Source organism: Trachurus trachurus (assembly GCF_905171665.1).
Source record: "Trachurus trachurus genome assembly, chromosome: 7".
NCBI classification, from domain to species: Eukaryota; Metazoa; Chordata; class Actinopteri; order Carangiformes; family Carangidae; genus Trachurus; species Trachurus trachurus.
The window spans coordinates 1,200,848-1,217,500 of record NC_139901.1 but is presented as its reverse complement, the minus strand read 5'-3'; the positions used below and the strand labels follow the sequence as shown (position 1 = coordinate 1,217,500).

Sequence of the window (16,653 nt, the reverse complement as noted above, 5' to 3'; positions counted from 1 at the left end):
TGATGGCGGCTTACAACAGGCTTAATACAAATGCCGTGACGGCCCGTTATTGCGACAACAACTGCACTGTTGCGATGTCACGTTGCTGCTTTGACATTTTATTTACATTTGACTCGCACATGGATGTGACAGCAGCGAATGTTACGACGTGCACAGCTTTGACGTCATATCAGAGCCATGTCAGGTAAAAATACAGACTTCACTTATCCCGTGCGAATGCACAGCAAGAAACACAGACGTGAGGGGGTAATTTACAAATCACCAGAGGTCCCCAGGTAATACTAATCCCGTGCAGATATGGCTTAAGAGATGGAACCACACTGTCTTCTACTGTGCCTCTTAACTGCCCTCTACAGCTTTCTACTGAGCTCTACTGCCCCCTTTGGTCAATGTGGCCCTCTACGATTTAAGTTAAGTTAAGTTAAAGTTAAAGATACTTTATTAATCCTTCGCAGGAAATTACAATGTTACCAGCAGCAGAAGACAACACAAGACCACAAGCACGCATCATCATGCACAAAAAATAACAATAATACAATAACAACAATATTGCACAACCCGTTACAAACTTATGTCAGAGAATAAGAGCAGCAAAGTCTAAAATGCTATTTAAAAAGAAGTAAAAGTGGCAAAGTCTAAAATAAGATTTTGGCTTACCTCTATCTCTACCTTCCTCTAGTGTCTCTTACTGTCTTCTAGTGTCTTCTACCAATGTCCACTCCACTGTCTTCTACTGACTCCTATGTCTTTTGATGAGCTTTCGTCTGTTGTTGTCTAATGTCCTTACTTAAAGGGATAGTTCAACATTTTGGCAAATTGGCCCATTGCCACAATCCCTATAGTTTTAGCAGAAGGTTCGTTACCTTTAATTGTCGGTGCAAGCTGTTTTTAGAGCGGCTCTGCTCCGCCGTTCTAAAAATAGCACAGACAATTAAAAGGTAACAAACCTACTTCTATAGGGACTATAGGGATTATGGCAATGGGCCAAGTTGCCGAAATGTTGAACTATCTCTTTAAGCCTTCCTGTCCTCTCACTTCTTGTCTTGTCCTCTATGTCAGTCCCGGAGTTCACAGACGAGCCCAGTCAGTTGAAGGGTTACTCCATCCACACCCGACTCTCCAAAGGACCTCGAGGTTTCGGGTTCAACATCGTCGGAGGAAGTCGACCCCGGGAGTATCTCCAGGTGTACAGTGTCACACCAGGAGGACCGCCGGCTCTCAACACAGGTACTGATCCTGTTCATGCTGCTGCTGATCCTGCTGAAGGTTCTACTGCTGCTGCTGCCAGGTGCACAGCCTTTCACCATGCTACTGACTCTGCAGCCAATCATGTCACAGTCTGTCATGTGTCATGTGAAGATCTGTGACACATAAGACATCCAGACATCCACAGTTCAGCTGGGTTTTATTGTACAGCGCAGCGCCCTCTAGTGTCAGTGGCCGCTCTGAGGTCAGCTGACAGGTGGTGGAAACTGCTCTGATTCCCATGTGAAACTGATCATCACTGTTTCTTTTCCTTTTCCTTTTACTGACCAACAACCTATGGTGTTTATTATCATTGCCATGACGACTGCTCTTAACAGGCTAGGACCTTGGGACCACGATGTCATGATGTGCTACAACTAATCCACACACACACACACACACCAATGCTTTAAAGGGATAGTTCACCCAAAAAATTTTTTTTTCTCCCCCTCATGTGGACTAAGGGCTGGGAGAAGTTTCAGAGTCCTCCGTGGCTTCTCTGAGTTACAGGGGGTCTCGGCGTAGCAGTGCATGTCAATATAACTATAAATATAATATGCAAATGGATACCAATTGTCTTCGTAGCTTCTGTTACAAACAAGCTTGAAATAAAGACTTATTTAATTTTTATGGACATGCACTGCTACGCCGAGACCCCCTGTAACTCAGAGAAGCCACGGAGGACTCTGAAACTTCTCCCAGCCCTTAGTCCACATGAGGGTGAGTAGATAATGAGTGAAATTTCAATTTTGGGTGAACTATCCCTTTAATCTCGCCGACACACAGCCTCTTTTCTCTCCCAGACTGTCAGACCTGCTCACGTGCACAGAAGTCAGGAATGTAACACACACACACACACAGTGTTTGTTCATGAATACTCCTGGGAACATGAGGCTCTGTGGCACTGCTCAACGGCACAGAGGAATAAGGGAATAACATCATTTTAATAGAAAAAAAAACGTAGAAAAACTTTTAAATAGATAAATAATAAATAAATAGAAAACTTTAAGATGGAAGGAAAAATAGATAAACAGTGTTTGAAATCTCAATGACAAATTTGCTTTCATATCCTGCACATGTTCATGTCTCACAGATAAAATATGCAAAAAGCAGTGCAGGCTGGAAACAGTCACTGAACATCAACAGAAACACTCTTGTGCCTTACATCAGATCACATTTCATGATCAGCTAATGCAGGAAACCAGGTCATTGCCACTGTACGTCCCATGAACATGGAGCCACACACACACGCATACGGTGTAGACACACAACTGTATGTATTATTCAAGCAAGGTCATTTATTTAAAGCTGCAGGAGCAGGAGCGACACGTCACCCTAAACCAGGGCCACCGCCACTACAGCTCTGTATCTGCAGACTGGAGGAATGTTAAGGTGCGTTCACACCGGACTTTTGATTTTTGTCGCTGTCGCTCGTATCGCTCCAAAAAAACCGCTACGTCGCTCAGCTGCAGTCGCTCGTCAATTTGGCACAGAGCCACAGACTGGCATTTTCGCTTTGATTTTATTTATTTATTTATTTTATTTTTATTTAGGGAAGACAATGCACATTAATGGACATAATAAAATGTAAAAGTGCCAGTGTTAGCCAACGGCTAGTTTCCGACTGTCATGCCCACTGCCATGTGTCTCTGTTTACACCGGCACCACAGGGATTACGGCAGCCAATCAGCGCTGAGCGACGAGCGACTGACGGCTGGAGAGTTGGGATTTCTCATCTCGAGCGACAGAGCGAAAAAACGCCCCGTCGCTGTCGCTCGGAGCCCTAGCGATTTTTCGCCTGGGCGATTAAACGCTCAATCGCTCGTTTGCATTGACTTAACACAGAGGTCTTCAACAGGGGGTCAGCGACCCCTAGGGGGTCCGCGGAGGTACTGCAGGGGGGTCGCGAATGTTTTGGTTGAGGGAAAAAAAAAAAAATGAAAAAGTTAAAAATGGAAGTTATGAAAAAAAGATCCATTGTGAATATAGGGGTGTTCCCTGCAGCTTAATTTCGGATTTTTACATACAAGTCCTTTGTTTTCACCCCCACGCGGCGCTGACGACTGGGGGTGAGTCGCGAGCGTCATATGTCTTGGTAGAGCACGGCCGCTGCAGCGACCCTCCAACAGTCCCATCGCTGCGTGTCAATCCCCCCTCTCACTTTCTCTCCGCGCCCCCGTCTCTCTCCAGCTGCCCTTTCAAAATAAATGCATGAGAAAAAAAAACACTGTGGGGGAAACACTGCTTTGTTTTATCTGTCTTTTTATGGTTTAGTAATTCTTTCATTGGTGCAGTAGCAGCGTTCAGTTACCACGAGCGTAGTTGTGACCTGTTGTGATCATAGATCTATGACATGGCTTTTTTTTTTTTTTAAGTCCCTTCGAAATATAGGAGTGGCATGACCACCAAAAAAAGCGTGATTTATAGTCCAGAATATGGCAGTTAAATATAAAACACATTTTATACAATATATATAAGTAGGGGGTCCCCGCTCCATCTCTCCATCAGTTTGGGGGTCCTTGGCCTGGAAAACGTTGAAGACCCCTGACTTAACATGTAAACTCGTCGCTCGTTCTAAAAACAAAAGGTCCGGTGTGAACGCAGCTTTATGTGAGCTTACTCAGTTCTTCTTCATGTCACTGCTCCTGTCAGACTGTGACACGCTAACCTGCTCTCCTGGTCTGTGGTCCTGCAGCCGACATCCTGGTCTACATTAACGACAGCTGCGTGCTGGGTCGTTCTCATAAAGAGGTGGTGGAGATGCTAAAGTCAGTGCCGATGGGTCAGAGTGTGGACGTGGTGCTGAGGAGAGGATACCCCATGCTCTACAACCCCGACGGCTGTCCCAAGCAGAGTCTGGAGACGGTGCGCTTCGCTTTGTTTCTGCTTCACAGTTGTTTTGTGTAATCATTGCTCTTTGTATAATCATGTAGTCATGTGTCCTTGAATTAATCACTAACCTTGTATCCGACTCATCTCATAGCCACAGACCCCCAGCGAGCCCTCCAATCCCCCCGCCCTGAACCGAGGCCTGACGCACCTGACCTACAGCTGCTCGCTGGACGCCAACGGCAGCACGCCAGGTCGCTCCACCTCACCAGCCCCCAAACGCCAAACACAATTCACACAGTAACAACGTTAACCCAAACACCCAGAGAGGCTGGTTCACATCCAACCTGAAAAACACCAACCACTTAGAAAGGATGGATGTCATGACATCACTTCCTGTCTCACCCCTCTAGCTTCTGTAACTGAGTCTGACTTCATGAGTTCCTGCTTTAAAAGAATAGCTCACCCAAAATTCAAATTTCACTCATTATCTGTGGACTAAGGGCTGGGAGAAGTTTCAGAGTCCTCCGTGGCTTCTCTGAGTTACAGGGGGTCTCGGCGTAGCAGTGCATGTCCATATAACGGTTGCAAATGGATACCAACTGTCTTCGTAACAAAAAGACACACCAAAAAACATCCAAATACCTCCATGCTGCTCGTATGTAATGTCCGTCTTGTATTGAAGCCCCAAAATGCCGTCCATCCAAAATCGCACTGATGCCGGTGCAAATCTCGCGAGATTTGGACGGACCAGGAAGAGGAGCTTCCGTTACAAACAAGATTGAAATATAGACTTATTTCATTTCTTTCGGAACAATTTCGCATTTCGGGGCTTCAATACAAGACGGACATTACATACGAGCAGCATTATATGGACATGCACTGCTACGCCGAGACCCCCTGTAACTCAGAGAAGCCACGGAGGACTCTGAAACTTCTCCCAGCCCTTAATCCACATGAGGGTGAGTAGAATGAGTGAAATTTCAATTTCGAGTGAACTATTCCTTTAAATATCATAGTTTTAACCTGTACTTTATCCATCTATTATTCCATATATACATTTATCTATTTATTATTTATTTTGTATTAATTGATGAATAATTATCTGTCTTCTATCTTTTCCATACTCAAATCTAGGACTGGGACAAACCCCGCCCTCCTACACTGCTCAGCCAATGACTAACGGGTTGACAGGCCCACCCACCCCCACTTCCTCTGATGCCCCACTGGGTCCACCTCCCCCTGACAGGATAGCAGCCAATCACAGTGACTCTGATGGCGGCTTGTCCAACGCTGGAACTTCCAGGTCAGTGTTGCTATCAGCTTTGTAAGTTCTGACAGCAGAGGCCCCAGTCAGCTGAGAGCCTAGTAGGAGAAGCAGTACAGAAGATGAATGAATGTTATACTATTACTAAGTCTTACAGTTTCTTTTTTCGATTACTTAAGCATGACTTTGAAAACTGGATCCGGTTTGTCAAAACACTACACCCAATTAGCACAACCATACACCCAATTAGCAGAACACCTCAGATCTTTTCCAAAATGAAACACTCTTGTAAAAACTATACACTACTTTACAAAAATCACATTTTGTTATCATATGGAAACAGACATGTTTCATTTGACTTAATTCAATTTGAACCAGTTACACACTGCTGTGTTTAAAGCAGAAGTAAGCGATCCGGTGGTTTTGGCTAACTTCTTGTCAGACGATGGAGTTAGCAGTCCCCGCCCTCGTCATGGATCTGTTGGTCCTCGTCCCTACGTCACCACATTCACGCGCGTCCCTTGGCTGCACACACAGCCCCGTTATGCCGTTCTCTCTCCTCATTGGATAAAGGTTGTAGGATACAAGGAAAGTTTTCTCCTCAGCTTACAGCAGAGCAGAGTGACTGACAGACCCGTGTTTCAGACCAAACACTCTATAGAAGTGATTGCTGTCGAAAGATAGAACTATTTAAGACTTATATTAACACAAACATTCCGCTTGCTTCTGCTTTAACCTAAAACACCTTCAACAATTCTACTTCTCAGTGATTAGAGCACTGTAAGTGAGAGAGAAGAGAAAGTGCAAATATACAATATACTCACCGACGCGACGACCAATGCTGCAGACTGAGAATATCAAAATATCATTTATGTCTCTTCATATACAGTACCCAAATCAGTCAACAACCAGTTTTCATGCTACTACAGCAGATTGCATACCACTGTAAGCTCAGCAAAAACATCAGACAAACATAAAATACTGAATCCAGTACAGGTTTAAATGTACAGTCACTGTAAACAATGAAGAAAAAAAGAAGAAGCAATCTGAAGAAGAAAAAAAAAACACCAGTTCTGGACCGGAGCAGGGCGATGGAATGATTCATTGTCCCAGATGACAGTGTGTTGCAACTGGTGCATTTCTGACTTAATTTCCAATATGGGACACCCCTAGTTGTTATAGGCATGCCCCAGGTGGGTGTTGAACCTGGGTCTCCCGCACCGCGGGTGACGATGCAAACTGTTTCGCCAAGAGGTCAATTTGGTTGAAGACAGGCATTTTTATAGTCCTTAAACCTGATCAGTGTGTCTGCCATTAAACAACCCTGTGTTTATGCACCTGATGGTTGTGTTTAACCAATTGGCTCATGGGTGTGATCATTTGATAATCAGTGCTTTGGAGTTGCAAAGAAGTGACATTATCACATACATCAGTGTGTTAAGTGTTTTGCAAATAGTGTGAGGCTGACATTGTGCTTATGTGACCGATGTGGTTGTTATTAGGGATTTCCGATAATATCAGACTGATAATATTGGCCGATATTAGCATAACAATGTAATGTCTGTCCATATCGTTATCGGTTTATAGGCCGATAATAAAATCCCGATAGGGTAATGCCTGGAGTTTATAGTGAGATAGCGGTGGACCGTCATTAGTTAATTCGCTACTTAGTTATTGCCGTCACTGATTCAGACGCACAATAATAGTCCACGTGTTCTACAGGTGTTCCGTTGTAAACAAACTAACATGGCGATGGTGCTGCAACCAAGCTACACAGCTGTTACATGATTGGCTGTTCGCTGTCACTCGTAGGGTCCAGTGATAAGATGAGCCAGACAGAGGGCACACGTGTCTGTAAGATGATTGGCTGTTCACGCGTCACTCCCCGATTTCCTCATAATTCGTCTCTGCTCCAATCGTCGCCATCCCGCGCGTTGTAGCAATGCAGCGCCCCCATTCAAGACAATCAGTGTGCGCTGCGGTACATCGCACAACGTGTGCAGTGGCTGATGGTTTGGTCCGTCAGTCAGAGTGCTTTGTGTCTGTGTGTGTCTGTCTGTCCGTGTGTGTGTGTGTGTGTGTGTGTCTGTGTCTGTTTGTCTGTAAACAAATAAACAATGTTCATTTGTGGAATGCATCCAGTGGGGCATCACAGTAGATGTAGTCATACAGTAATGTGTTCATTCCTGACAGGAGGTATGTTGTTAATTAGTTTTTTGGGGAAAAGCCTGAATATTGGTGTCGGTTATTATCGGAATCGGAAATTCTAGTGCTGGACAACATTGCCGTATCGGATATCGGCAAATTTCCAATATTGGACATCCCTAGTTGTTATAGGCATGCCCCAGGTGGGTTTCGAACCTGGGTCTCCGGGTGACGATGCAAACTGTTTCACCAAGAAGTCAATGGCCACTTGGCAAGTGGGTTTGAACGCCACACGTTAGGGTTGCACGGTATACCGGTACTAGATTGGTACCGGGGTACTAACGCATTTAAAACGGTACCATACTGCGCTTAGATGGGACCGGTACTTTCATTCTGCGCCGCCAGCAGCGGTGACGTCGCCGCGTGAAGTCGCCGCATTGTAATTTGAGCCGCGAGGAGCGAGAGAGCGAGTCACAAACGAAGCAAGGTGCTTTTTATCATTACCGTTACAGCGCCACCTGTCCATGTGCCTGTGTTTGTGTGTGTGTGTTTGTGTGTGTGTGTCTGTGTGTGTGCGCCGCGCGCGAGAGAGAGACGGCCGCCACAGCCTCGTTAATAAGTTTTGTTTTTACCGCGGATCACCACTGGCTGCATGCTCTCTCTGTCTCTCTCTCTCTCTCTCTCTCTCTCTCTCTGTCTCTCTCTCTCTGTCTCTCTCTCTCTCTCTGTGAGTGAGTGAGCACGGCGAAGCAGCGCTACGCAGAGATGAATTAACGGAACGATATTGCGTTGATGGGGGTGGGGGGAACAGAATCAATTTGGTCTACATATGGGAAACAATAGGTGTATGTTTGAGTAACATGAACATTTGTGTTTCATTCTATAAACTACTGATAACAATTTCTCCCAAAAATTACAACTGGTCAAAATAACAAAAAAAGATGCAGTGTTTTCAGACCTCAAATAATGCAAAGAAAACAAGTTGATGTTCATTTTTAAACAGACATTTTTTTAATTTAGGAAGAGTTCAGATTAATATAGATGGAATGTTAATCCTGCAGCAGCAGTAACTGTTTTCTGATTTCCTGTTTTATGGTCCAAAATTTTTCTATTAAAATAAAGCCAATAATGACATTTTTTTGTTCTCTTTTTATGTGGAAAAGTACCGAAAAGTATCGAAAAGTATCGAAAAACATGTTGGTACCGATACCGGTACCAAAATGTTGGTATCGTGACAACACTACCACACGTTGTCACTTCTCCTCACTGGTACCTCATGACTGTGGCTATACACTTATAGTGGTGCAAACCTGGGCCGATATTTTGCTCCTTGAGTGTTAACGGTGCGTTCACACCGGGCGCGAGTAAAATATTCGCCTCGCTCTTCTCGCTCGAGTTTGCCTGTTAGAATTTTGTTTTTACTCGTGGCATTCACGCGAATATTTCGCTTGAGTTCAATATATTGAACTCAAAATATTGAACCCAAATTTGTTGTTTCGCGTTTTCGCTTCATTCGTGCCGCACCATTCGCGTCATTCGCGCCGCCGGCACAAATTTGCGTCCATTCGCATCTGTACATTGCAGTGTTTCCCCCAGAAAATTTGTTAGTTAAGGTGGTGTCTGTCCTGTCGGGGGGGGGGGGGGGGGGGGTTGCGCCATATTAAGTGGTGAATATCGCTACATTTTTATATTTTTAAGACGTTAGTTTAGGCGGCAGCTCAGGAGAGCGCTGCGGGAAACCCTGCATTGACTTTGTATGTAATCTTATCGCGAGAAAAATTCACCTCGCGCCCGGTGTGAACACGCCGTAAGGTTTTGATAATTGTGTAATACATTTTTAAAAAGTATTTCCTGTCCCCGCCCCCTCCTCTTCCTCCTCCTCACAGGTCTTCACTGATTCGCTACAACAGCAGCACTCTCCCCGCCCTCTCCTCCTCCTCCCTCCACCATCAGAGCTCCAAGTCGTCAGAGAGCGACCTGTCTACCACCACCTTCCCCATCTTCTCCTCTACGCTCCCCATCGCGTCCTCGTCGTCCCACACTCTGTCCAAACTGCCCCTCTCTCAGCCAGAGACGGGCCCCCACCAGAGCTCCCCGAGTCCCACCGGAGTCGTCAACAACAACAACAACCCCCCCGCGGCCTCCACACCCCCAGCCCACCCTATGCACCGGCCGCCGATGCCCCAGACCTCCCTGGCTCCGACCCCACCCAGAGACATCCCACCCTGTGGCTTTAACGGGTGTCCAGCCAGTCACCAAGTGCCCCCCCCGGCCTCCCGAGGCCCAGGATTAGCGCTCCCCCTCGGGGCCGGGTCACCGGCGTCGGCCCCCGGTGGAGAGCTTGTACCGGTGGCCCTGGGGCGCAGCGAGGGTGCGGGCCTGGGGTTCAGCGTAACAGCTGGGGGCCAAGGGGGTCAGCTGGCGGTGGTGAGGCGGGTCTGGGATCGAAGGCAGTGCCCCTCCCTGCAGCCGGGGGACACCATAGTGAAGATCAATGGAGCCGACGTCCAGAGCCTCAGCTTCTCCCAGGTAAAACTTCATATGGAATATGTTTGGATCCTGGAGTGAAGCTGTGATTGGTCAGTGGTAAAGATTTTAAATTTGAAAGCCTCTGAAATGAACATGACATTAAAGCAGAAGTAAGTGGAATGTTTGTGTTAATATAAGTCTTAAATAGTTCTATCTTCCGACAGCAATCACTTCTATAGAGTGTTTGGTCTGAAACACGGGTCTGTCAGTCACTCTGCTCTGCTCTGAGCCGAGGAGAAAACTTTCCTTGTATCCTACAACCTTTATCCAATGAGGAGAGAGAACGGCATAAAGGGGCGGTCCTCTCTGTGTGTGCAGCCAAGGGATGCGTGTGAATGTGGTGACGTAGGGACGAGGGCGGGGACTGCTAACTCCATCTGCTGATAGGAAGTTAGACAAAACCACCGGAGCGCTGACTTCTGCTTTAACCTAAGAACGTACACTCGTGGTTCTTGTGCTGCGTTCCAGGCAGGCTTTTGAACGGAAGTTATGACTTCAAGTCACGACTTACGACTTTTAGTGCTTCCTTCCTGATTGAAGTAGTAACAATTAACCAATGAGGTGTTTGGTCAGGTGGCACATATATTGAACAATTAGCTCATGTAGTGTCATTTTAAATGGCAGTGTTTTGAAATGACAAACATGTGACTTTATGTCAGAGTGTCTTATGCAGAGAGCCGTGTTCAGTGCATTTAAAAAGTGACATTTTGAATTGCAAAACATGTGTAAAGCAGAAAATGTGTTAAATGTTTTGGAGACTGGCGTGTGTCAGTTTAAATATTTGTGCTATGCATATCATTTTAGTGTGTGTAAGCATGGGAAAGTCTCCATTAAGATCCATCAGAAATAGTAACTACGAGTGTCAAGTGGCCCTCACTCTTTTTAACCTGCAGCTTCCCCCACTTGAACAGGCAGCTTGCTTCAGAAGATTTGTACTAGAATTCACTCAATGACCAAGAATCAATTATTTATTTTCTTTCTTTTATTTTGAAAGTTGTCGAGGCCAAAAGCAGGTGAAAAACCTTAAAATACAACCACAAATAGAAGTTCAAGAAAAATGTAACCCAATAAAACCATAATAACTCAAGATAATGTTGTGGTATTTTTCATCATAAATGACATGAAAGTTTGTAATAGGTTAATGCTGAAAGACAATATTATGCTACTATTAAAAAAGACATATACTCATTATGTATCTATTAGTTTAAGATTTAATGTTGATCATCTTAAATGATCACAAATGATTATATAATGTTTTGTTTTGTATATCTAATTGAAAGGAGTATGTTTTGTGACTTAAAGATCAGCCAACTGCTTATGTGCAGCCAGAGAGAGAGAGGGGTAGGTAAGAGGTCAACTAGCAGGCAGGTTCACATTAGTATGCAGGATCTGTGAGGGAAGTTGCCATCCCCTCGTCGCCCAACGGACAGTGTTAGGTCTGTGAGGGTGAAGTTGAGAGGTATTGGAGTTCTCAGAGGACAATCGTGGTGAATCGACTTGGGAATAGACCCAGGCCTATATAAGCCTTCAACTTTTGGTAAGGAGTCAGTCACTTAACTACTCCTTGATGCATGTCTTGGGGTTGTGCTTTGCATGCAGCCTGATACTTTGTTACTTTTCTTTTTAAACTTTGTATCTGTAAGTGGCTCGGGTTGAACTTTGTTTGCTTTCTTGTTAAAGAAAATAAAAGACAACTCTACGTCGGATCCATCCTTTCCAGCGAGTTATTTTGAGTCCAGAATTTATTTTTGGTGTGAGATGTAAGATTAGTTAATTAGAGCATTTTTCTGATCTTCATCATTTTGGCGAGCTATATCCAGGAGTTTGCTGAGAGGAGAAGACAACTGAGAGTTTGATCACGCGTTCTTCAAAGTCATTGAAAAGGTAAGCGCGCAAAGTTAATTTGATTATAATTGGTAAATAATTAATGCGTGATCTGCTCTCAGGTGATTTCAACTCTCACTCTCAAAAGAACCTTAGAATCATTAAGTAAAGCTGTTAAGGCTGGATCCGAATTCTGACTCTTCTAACCTTCACCTTTACCTTTTCTTTCTTTCTCTTTATAAATCTGACATTCTTTCAGATTATGTAAATAAGTGACGCGTGCAGTTGCAGGAAGCGATTATTGTCGAGGGGACAAGCTTTGCAGCACGCAATCGCAGGAAGCGATGAGTAATTTGTCAGGTGGCAAATTTAAAAATAAGTGAGTGTAAGCGCACAGTCGCAGGTAGCGACCGGTTTAGGAAAAATATAGTCAAATTTAATAAGTGTAGTGCGCGTCGCGTGTGGCGACTTCTTTTGTCGTGTGGACAAATAAATCCATTAGAGGTATAATGGTCCGGTGATGCGTGTGATGATACACCTGCTCGAGTGAAGAGCCACTGGTAAGAGTCCGTCGAGGTAGACGTGAGAAAAGTGAATGCCTGCTCGAGTGAAGAGCTATTGGCAAGAGTCCGTCAAGGTAGACGTGAGAAAAGTGAATGCCTGCTCGAGTGAAGAGCTATTGGCAAGAGTCCGTCGAGGTAGACGTGTGACAAGTGAAGGCCTGCTCGAGTGAAGAGCTATTGGCAAAATTCCGTCGAGGTAGACGTGAGCAAAGTGAATGCATGATCATTGTATATACGCAGAGGCCTACGATTAATCGTGTAAATATTCCATATTAATCTATCATATAATCTGAATGTGTGCAGTACTGATTAAGTGTTTGTGAACTGTTGTAAATGAAATGTGAATGAAGGGCGGAGAGAGAGAGTGAGTAGCTGCAGCGGAGCCTGTGTGGGTGTGTGTGGAGCTTCAGCGGAGAGTGTGTGTGTGGGGCTTTGTGTGTGAGAAGAAAGAGTCTGTGTGGGTAAAGCCTGTGTGTGTGGAAGAGATGAAAAGGGAGAGTGAGTGAGTTTGACAGAATCTGGTTGAAAAGTAGAAATATTGGGTTGTAATGTGTTACATGTGAATTTGTATGTCAATTAGGAATTTAGCCGAGTGTGAGGAGTTGTGTTTTAATAAGTAGATAGGAGAGAGGAGGATTTAGTTGAAATTTCTCAAGGATTAAGAGGATCGCTGAGTGGTGAAAGTTGTTAACTTGGCAATAAATCAGTAAAGATAAAAACTTTGGATGATGTTGGTTTGAGAGGGGTGCCCATAAACTAAGTGTGATTTAGGTGTTGGAGTGAATGTGGCTCATGGGTGAATGAGTAGAAAATAAATCATTGGGTAATAAAGCTGACGAATTTGTGAAGAAAGTGATAAAAATAAAAGTTAAAAAGCAATATATAAACTAATTGAATAGTAAGTGACCAATATTAACTTTTAACAAAGTGAATGCGAGTAAGGAATACATAAGGTTAACAATAATTTAAACTTGAGAAAATTAGTTGTAAAATTCGAAATGCAGATATGCATAACAATAAAAATTGCATTTGAATGAAGATTTGATTTGAATTATTTAATAGCAACTAATAAAAATAGCATCCTCAACGGATGGATGAAACTAATCAAACTGATGAAACCTTGATCACCCTTAACGAAGGTGAAATTGAAACTCAAGGAATCAGGACTCACTTTTGGTTAGAGAACGTGTATAGAAATAAAAAGAGGGCTATATGTTGGCAAAGTGAGCATTTAATAAGCCAGAGGTTGTGGCATTTGACAACGTTTAAAAGCTTGGATCAAGCACAGGAGGATTATCCGTTTATACCGTGGGAAGACACATTAAAAAGTATTTGGAATTCTAAAAATTTGTCCTATATATTAGATCAACTTTGTAGGAGTCCCAGATCTAGAGCTAGTGTGTCTTTAACCCCGTTTCTGGCTATTCCAGAGGGGCTGACAGTTGCAGGGAAGAACAGTGGAACAGCAGATCCACGGCTGACTATATCAATTATCCCTCGACAGGTCAAGTGGGAGACAGGACAGTTTGGGATCCTTAATAAAGAGAACGCTCCTGACGAACATAATTCAATAAATGAATTAAACTTTGAACTTACTGACAAACAAAGAATAAAATACGGTATCACAGTTGGGCGAATTAATGCTTTAATAAGTATTATAAAAACAGACGAATCAACAACTAAACAACAGATAGAGACTACAACTAACTTGGACTTAACATCTGAGGCACCAGAAAGCATGGGTAATAAACCGGTGAAGGAAAACAGGATGCAATCACCAGTAGAGATGGTGATAAATCAGCATCCAGATCATGCATCTCAAATACGAAGCTGTATGAAAACGTGGCATAAAAGAATTACTGGGACTTTACAATGGCCTCTTGGGGGAACTTTCAATATTGCTTGTTGCAACGAAGTGGAAGCTAACATTAAACATTATAAATCTTTGGATAAAAGTAAAAAGCGTGAAGGGGAACGGGCCAAAGAAAGAGAGGTGTTAAGATGGTTTCGTTTGGCGGCTCGACGTCAGACCTTGGGTGCCACTCAGTTGCCTATTGTTGCGGAACAGGCTGATAAAGAAAAGGAGAAGTGCAGAAAAGAGCTTGCTGCTCCTTCAGCCCCTCCGCTGCATCTAGACCCCCCTCCATACACAGTCCATAGGGGAGGAGTCTCAGTGGGGCAGTTCCCAGCCAGAGGAACTAAAGTGGACAGGAAAGGCGGACTTAAGGGAAAATTTTCGGTGTCATGGGAGGAGCCGTCCTCTGATGAGGAAGAAGACGACAGTGATACGTCACGTGATGAGCGCATACTGAAGAGAATGCGCTCCACCCATGAAGCTGCACTGAAAAAAGAAAAACAATCAAGGCAGTCTGCATTCAGTGTGGACTCTATGGAAGAAGTGCAGAATGATATTAAAATGTATAACATACCAAGAACATCTAAACAACAGGAAGAGGAAGACAGAAGAGAGTATGAACGAACTATAACACAATCACTGGACCAAAAGAAAAAAGAAAGAGGTGAAGCCAGTGTGAGAAGGAAATCTCTGTATGGAACAGCTGATGCATTCCAACAGGAGATTTCAGGCAAGCAGGCTCAATGGTCACCTGTAACATACCAACAACATTATCGACAAAAGACGAAAGCATGTGACACAATTTCTGAACAAATAAAACGACTAGAAGAAGAAATGAAAACTGTTGATGAGAAATTGAAAAGAAAAGTCGATTTCGATGTCAAAGACTCTCCCCCACACATGAAGATGGAGCTGACTGGTACAATGATTATGGAAGACAAAACCATAATAGAGACTCAACAAGCATACTTAAAAGAAATGCAACGTTTAAGAAGAATTCAACTGGATGGGCTACAAGAAGCTTTCGTATCTTCCAGAGATGTCAAACCAAAATCTCAAAGAGCTGAACAACAAACATGTATTGATGTACATCAATGGGATGATGAAGAACGTGAGCAGCCACCTGAAGTTGAGCAGCAAGAATACTCAACTAGTACTTTAAAACCGGCTGCCGCCCGAGATTGTCCTGAAGAACCCATGATACTAAGAGACGGGAAATTGGTTGGACAAGCAGCGGGAAGATCCCAGCAACAAAATGCCATCTGCCCTATTGTGGTGAAGCCTCCGAACAAGCCAAGATACGTGCCCTGGTCGTTCGGTGACATGATCGGATTGGCAGGACGTCTTCCTGATCTTAACGAAGGGGCTGGCAGATTTATAACTGCTTTTGAACAAAACACTTCTGGAATAACTCTGGCTCTTGGAGATTTGAAGTCGATATTGATGTACGAAGTAGGAAAACAGACAACAGAAGAAATCTTCCAAGATGCTAACTTGGAAGATGTTGTGCGTGGGAATACGTGTGATGCTATCGGGTTCAACGGTCACCGAAACAATATCTGGGCAGGACTAAGAAAACAATTTCCTGAAAGAATGGATCCATCCAAACTGGAAGGAGAAACACTGAAAGATGATGGATGTCCGTCCAAGTTCCTACGTGAGTTCCAAAAAAGATGGAAAGAAGAGACGGGGAGTCCGTGGAATAAAGACGATACTACAAAAAGCCTGTTCAAAGTGATGGTTAAAAAGACTCTGCCACCTGAAGTGCAAAAACGTCTGGATGATGTGGTGGGATTCATGAAGATGGATTGGCCTCTTTTCTCAGAGCACATCATTCATCATGTACAGAACGTCAGAAAAGAAAAACAAAAGGAGAATGAAGCCAACAAAAATCTGATGACCAAACTAACTCAACTGCAGTTGAATGAGTTAAATGCCAAACAAAAAAAGGATAAAGCAAAAGTCCAGGCACCGGTGGTTACAGCCGCGACAGCTGAAGAACAAGCTAAACCGCCAAAAGAACCTGAACAATTTGTGCTGAGGCCCTATCCACTGGCTCAACAAAATCCAAGAAGACAGCAAGAAGGACAAACAATTTCTTCCTCGCGTTATGTGAACTACGACGAAGATGAATACAGAGACTATCGTCCTAGGGGACAGCCTATGGAGAGATTCAGACCACCATTTCGTGGGAGGAGGAGAGGATCACTAATACAACAGACCACTCCCCGCAGACCAGCAAGAATGGTGCCCGACGTCATATGTTGGAGCTGTGGAGCACCTGGACACTTCCGTAATGAGTGTCAGAATGCTCCATGGTCAAACGAGATGCAGCAATAGGGCTGCCCAGAGAGGCCTACTAGAAATTTATTGGCACCCGTTGTCTCAAGACAGTC

General features: G+C 44.1%; 1 protein-coding gene across 4 annotated transcripts in view; it reads left to right on the top strand.

Annotated features, from left to right (window-relative positions):
- The window catches only part of magixa (MAGI family member, X-linked a), an 80,257-nt gene that overhangs the window by 29,440 nt on the left and 34,164 nt on the right, over nucleotides 1-16,653 (top strand). For 3 of the 4 annotated variants that reach the window (XM_083976000.1, XM_083976001.1, XM_083975999.1), the window contains exons 9-13: nucleotides 1,060-1,227; nucleotides 3,941-4,110; nucleotides 4,229-4,328; nucleotides 5,212-5,380; nucleotides 9,373-10,015. In XM_083976000.1, the coding sequence (XP_083832126.1) occupies nucleotides 1,060-1,227; nucleotides 3,941-4,110; nucleotides 4,229-4,328; nucleotides 5,212-5,380; nucleotides 9,373-10,015 (1,250 nt within the window). The remainder of the gene's footprint in view (nucleotides 1-1,059; nucleotides 1,228-3,940; nucleotides 4,111-4,228; nucleotides 4,329-5,211; nucleotides 5,381-9,372; nucleotides 10,016-16,653) is intronic. The other variant, XM_083976002.1, reaches the window with a different exon arrangement.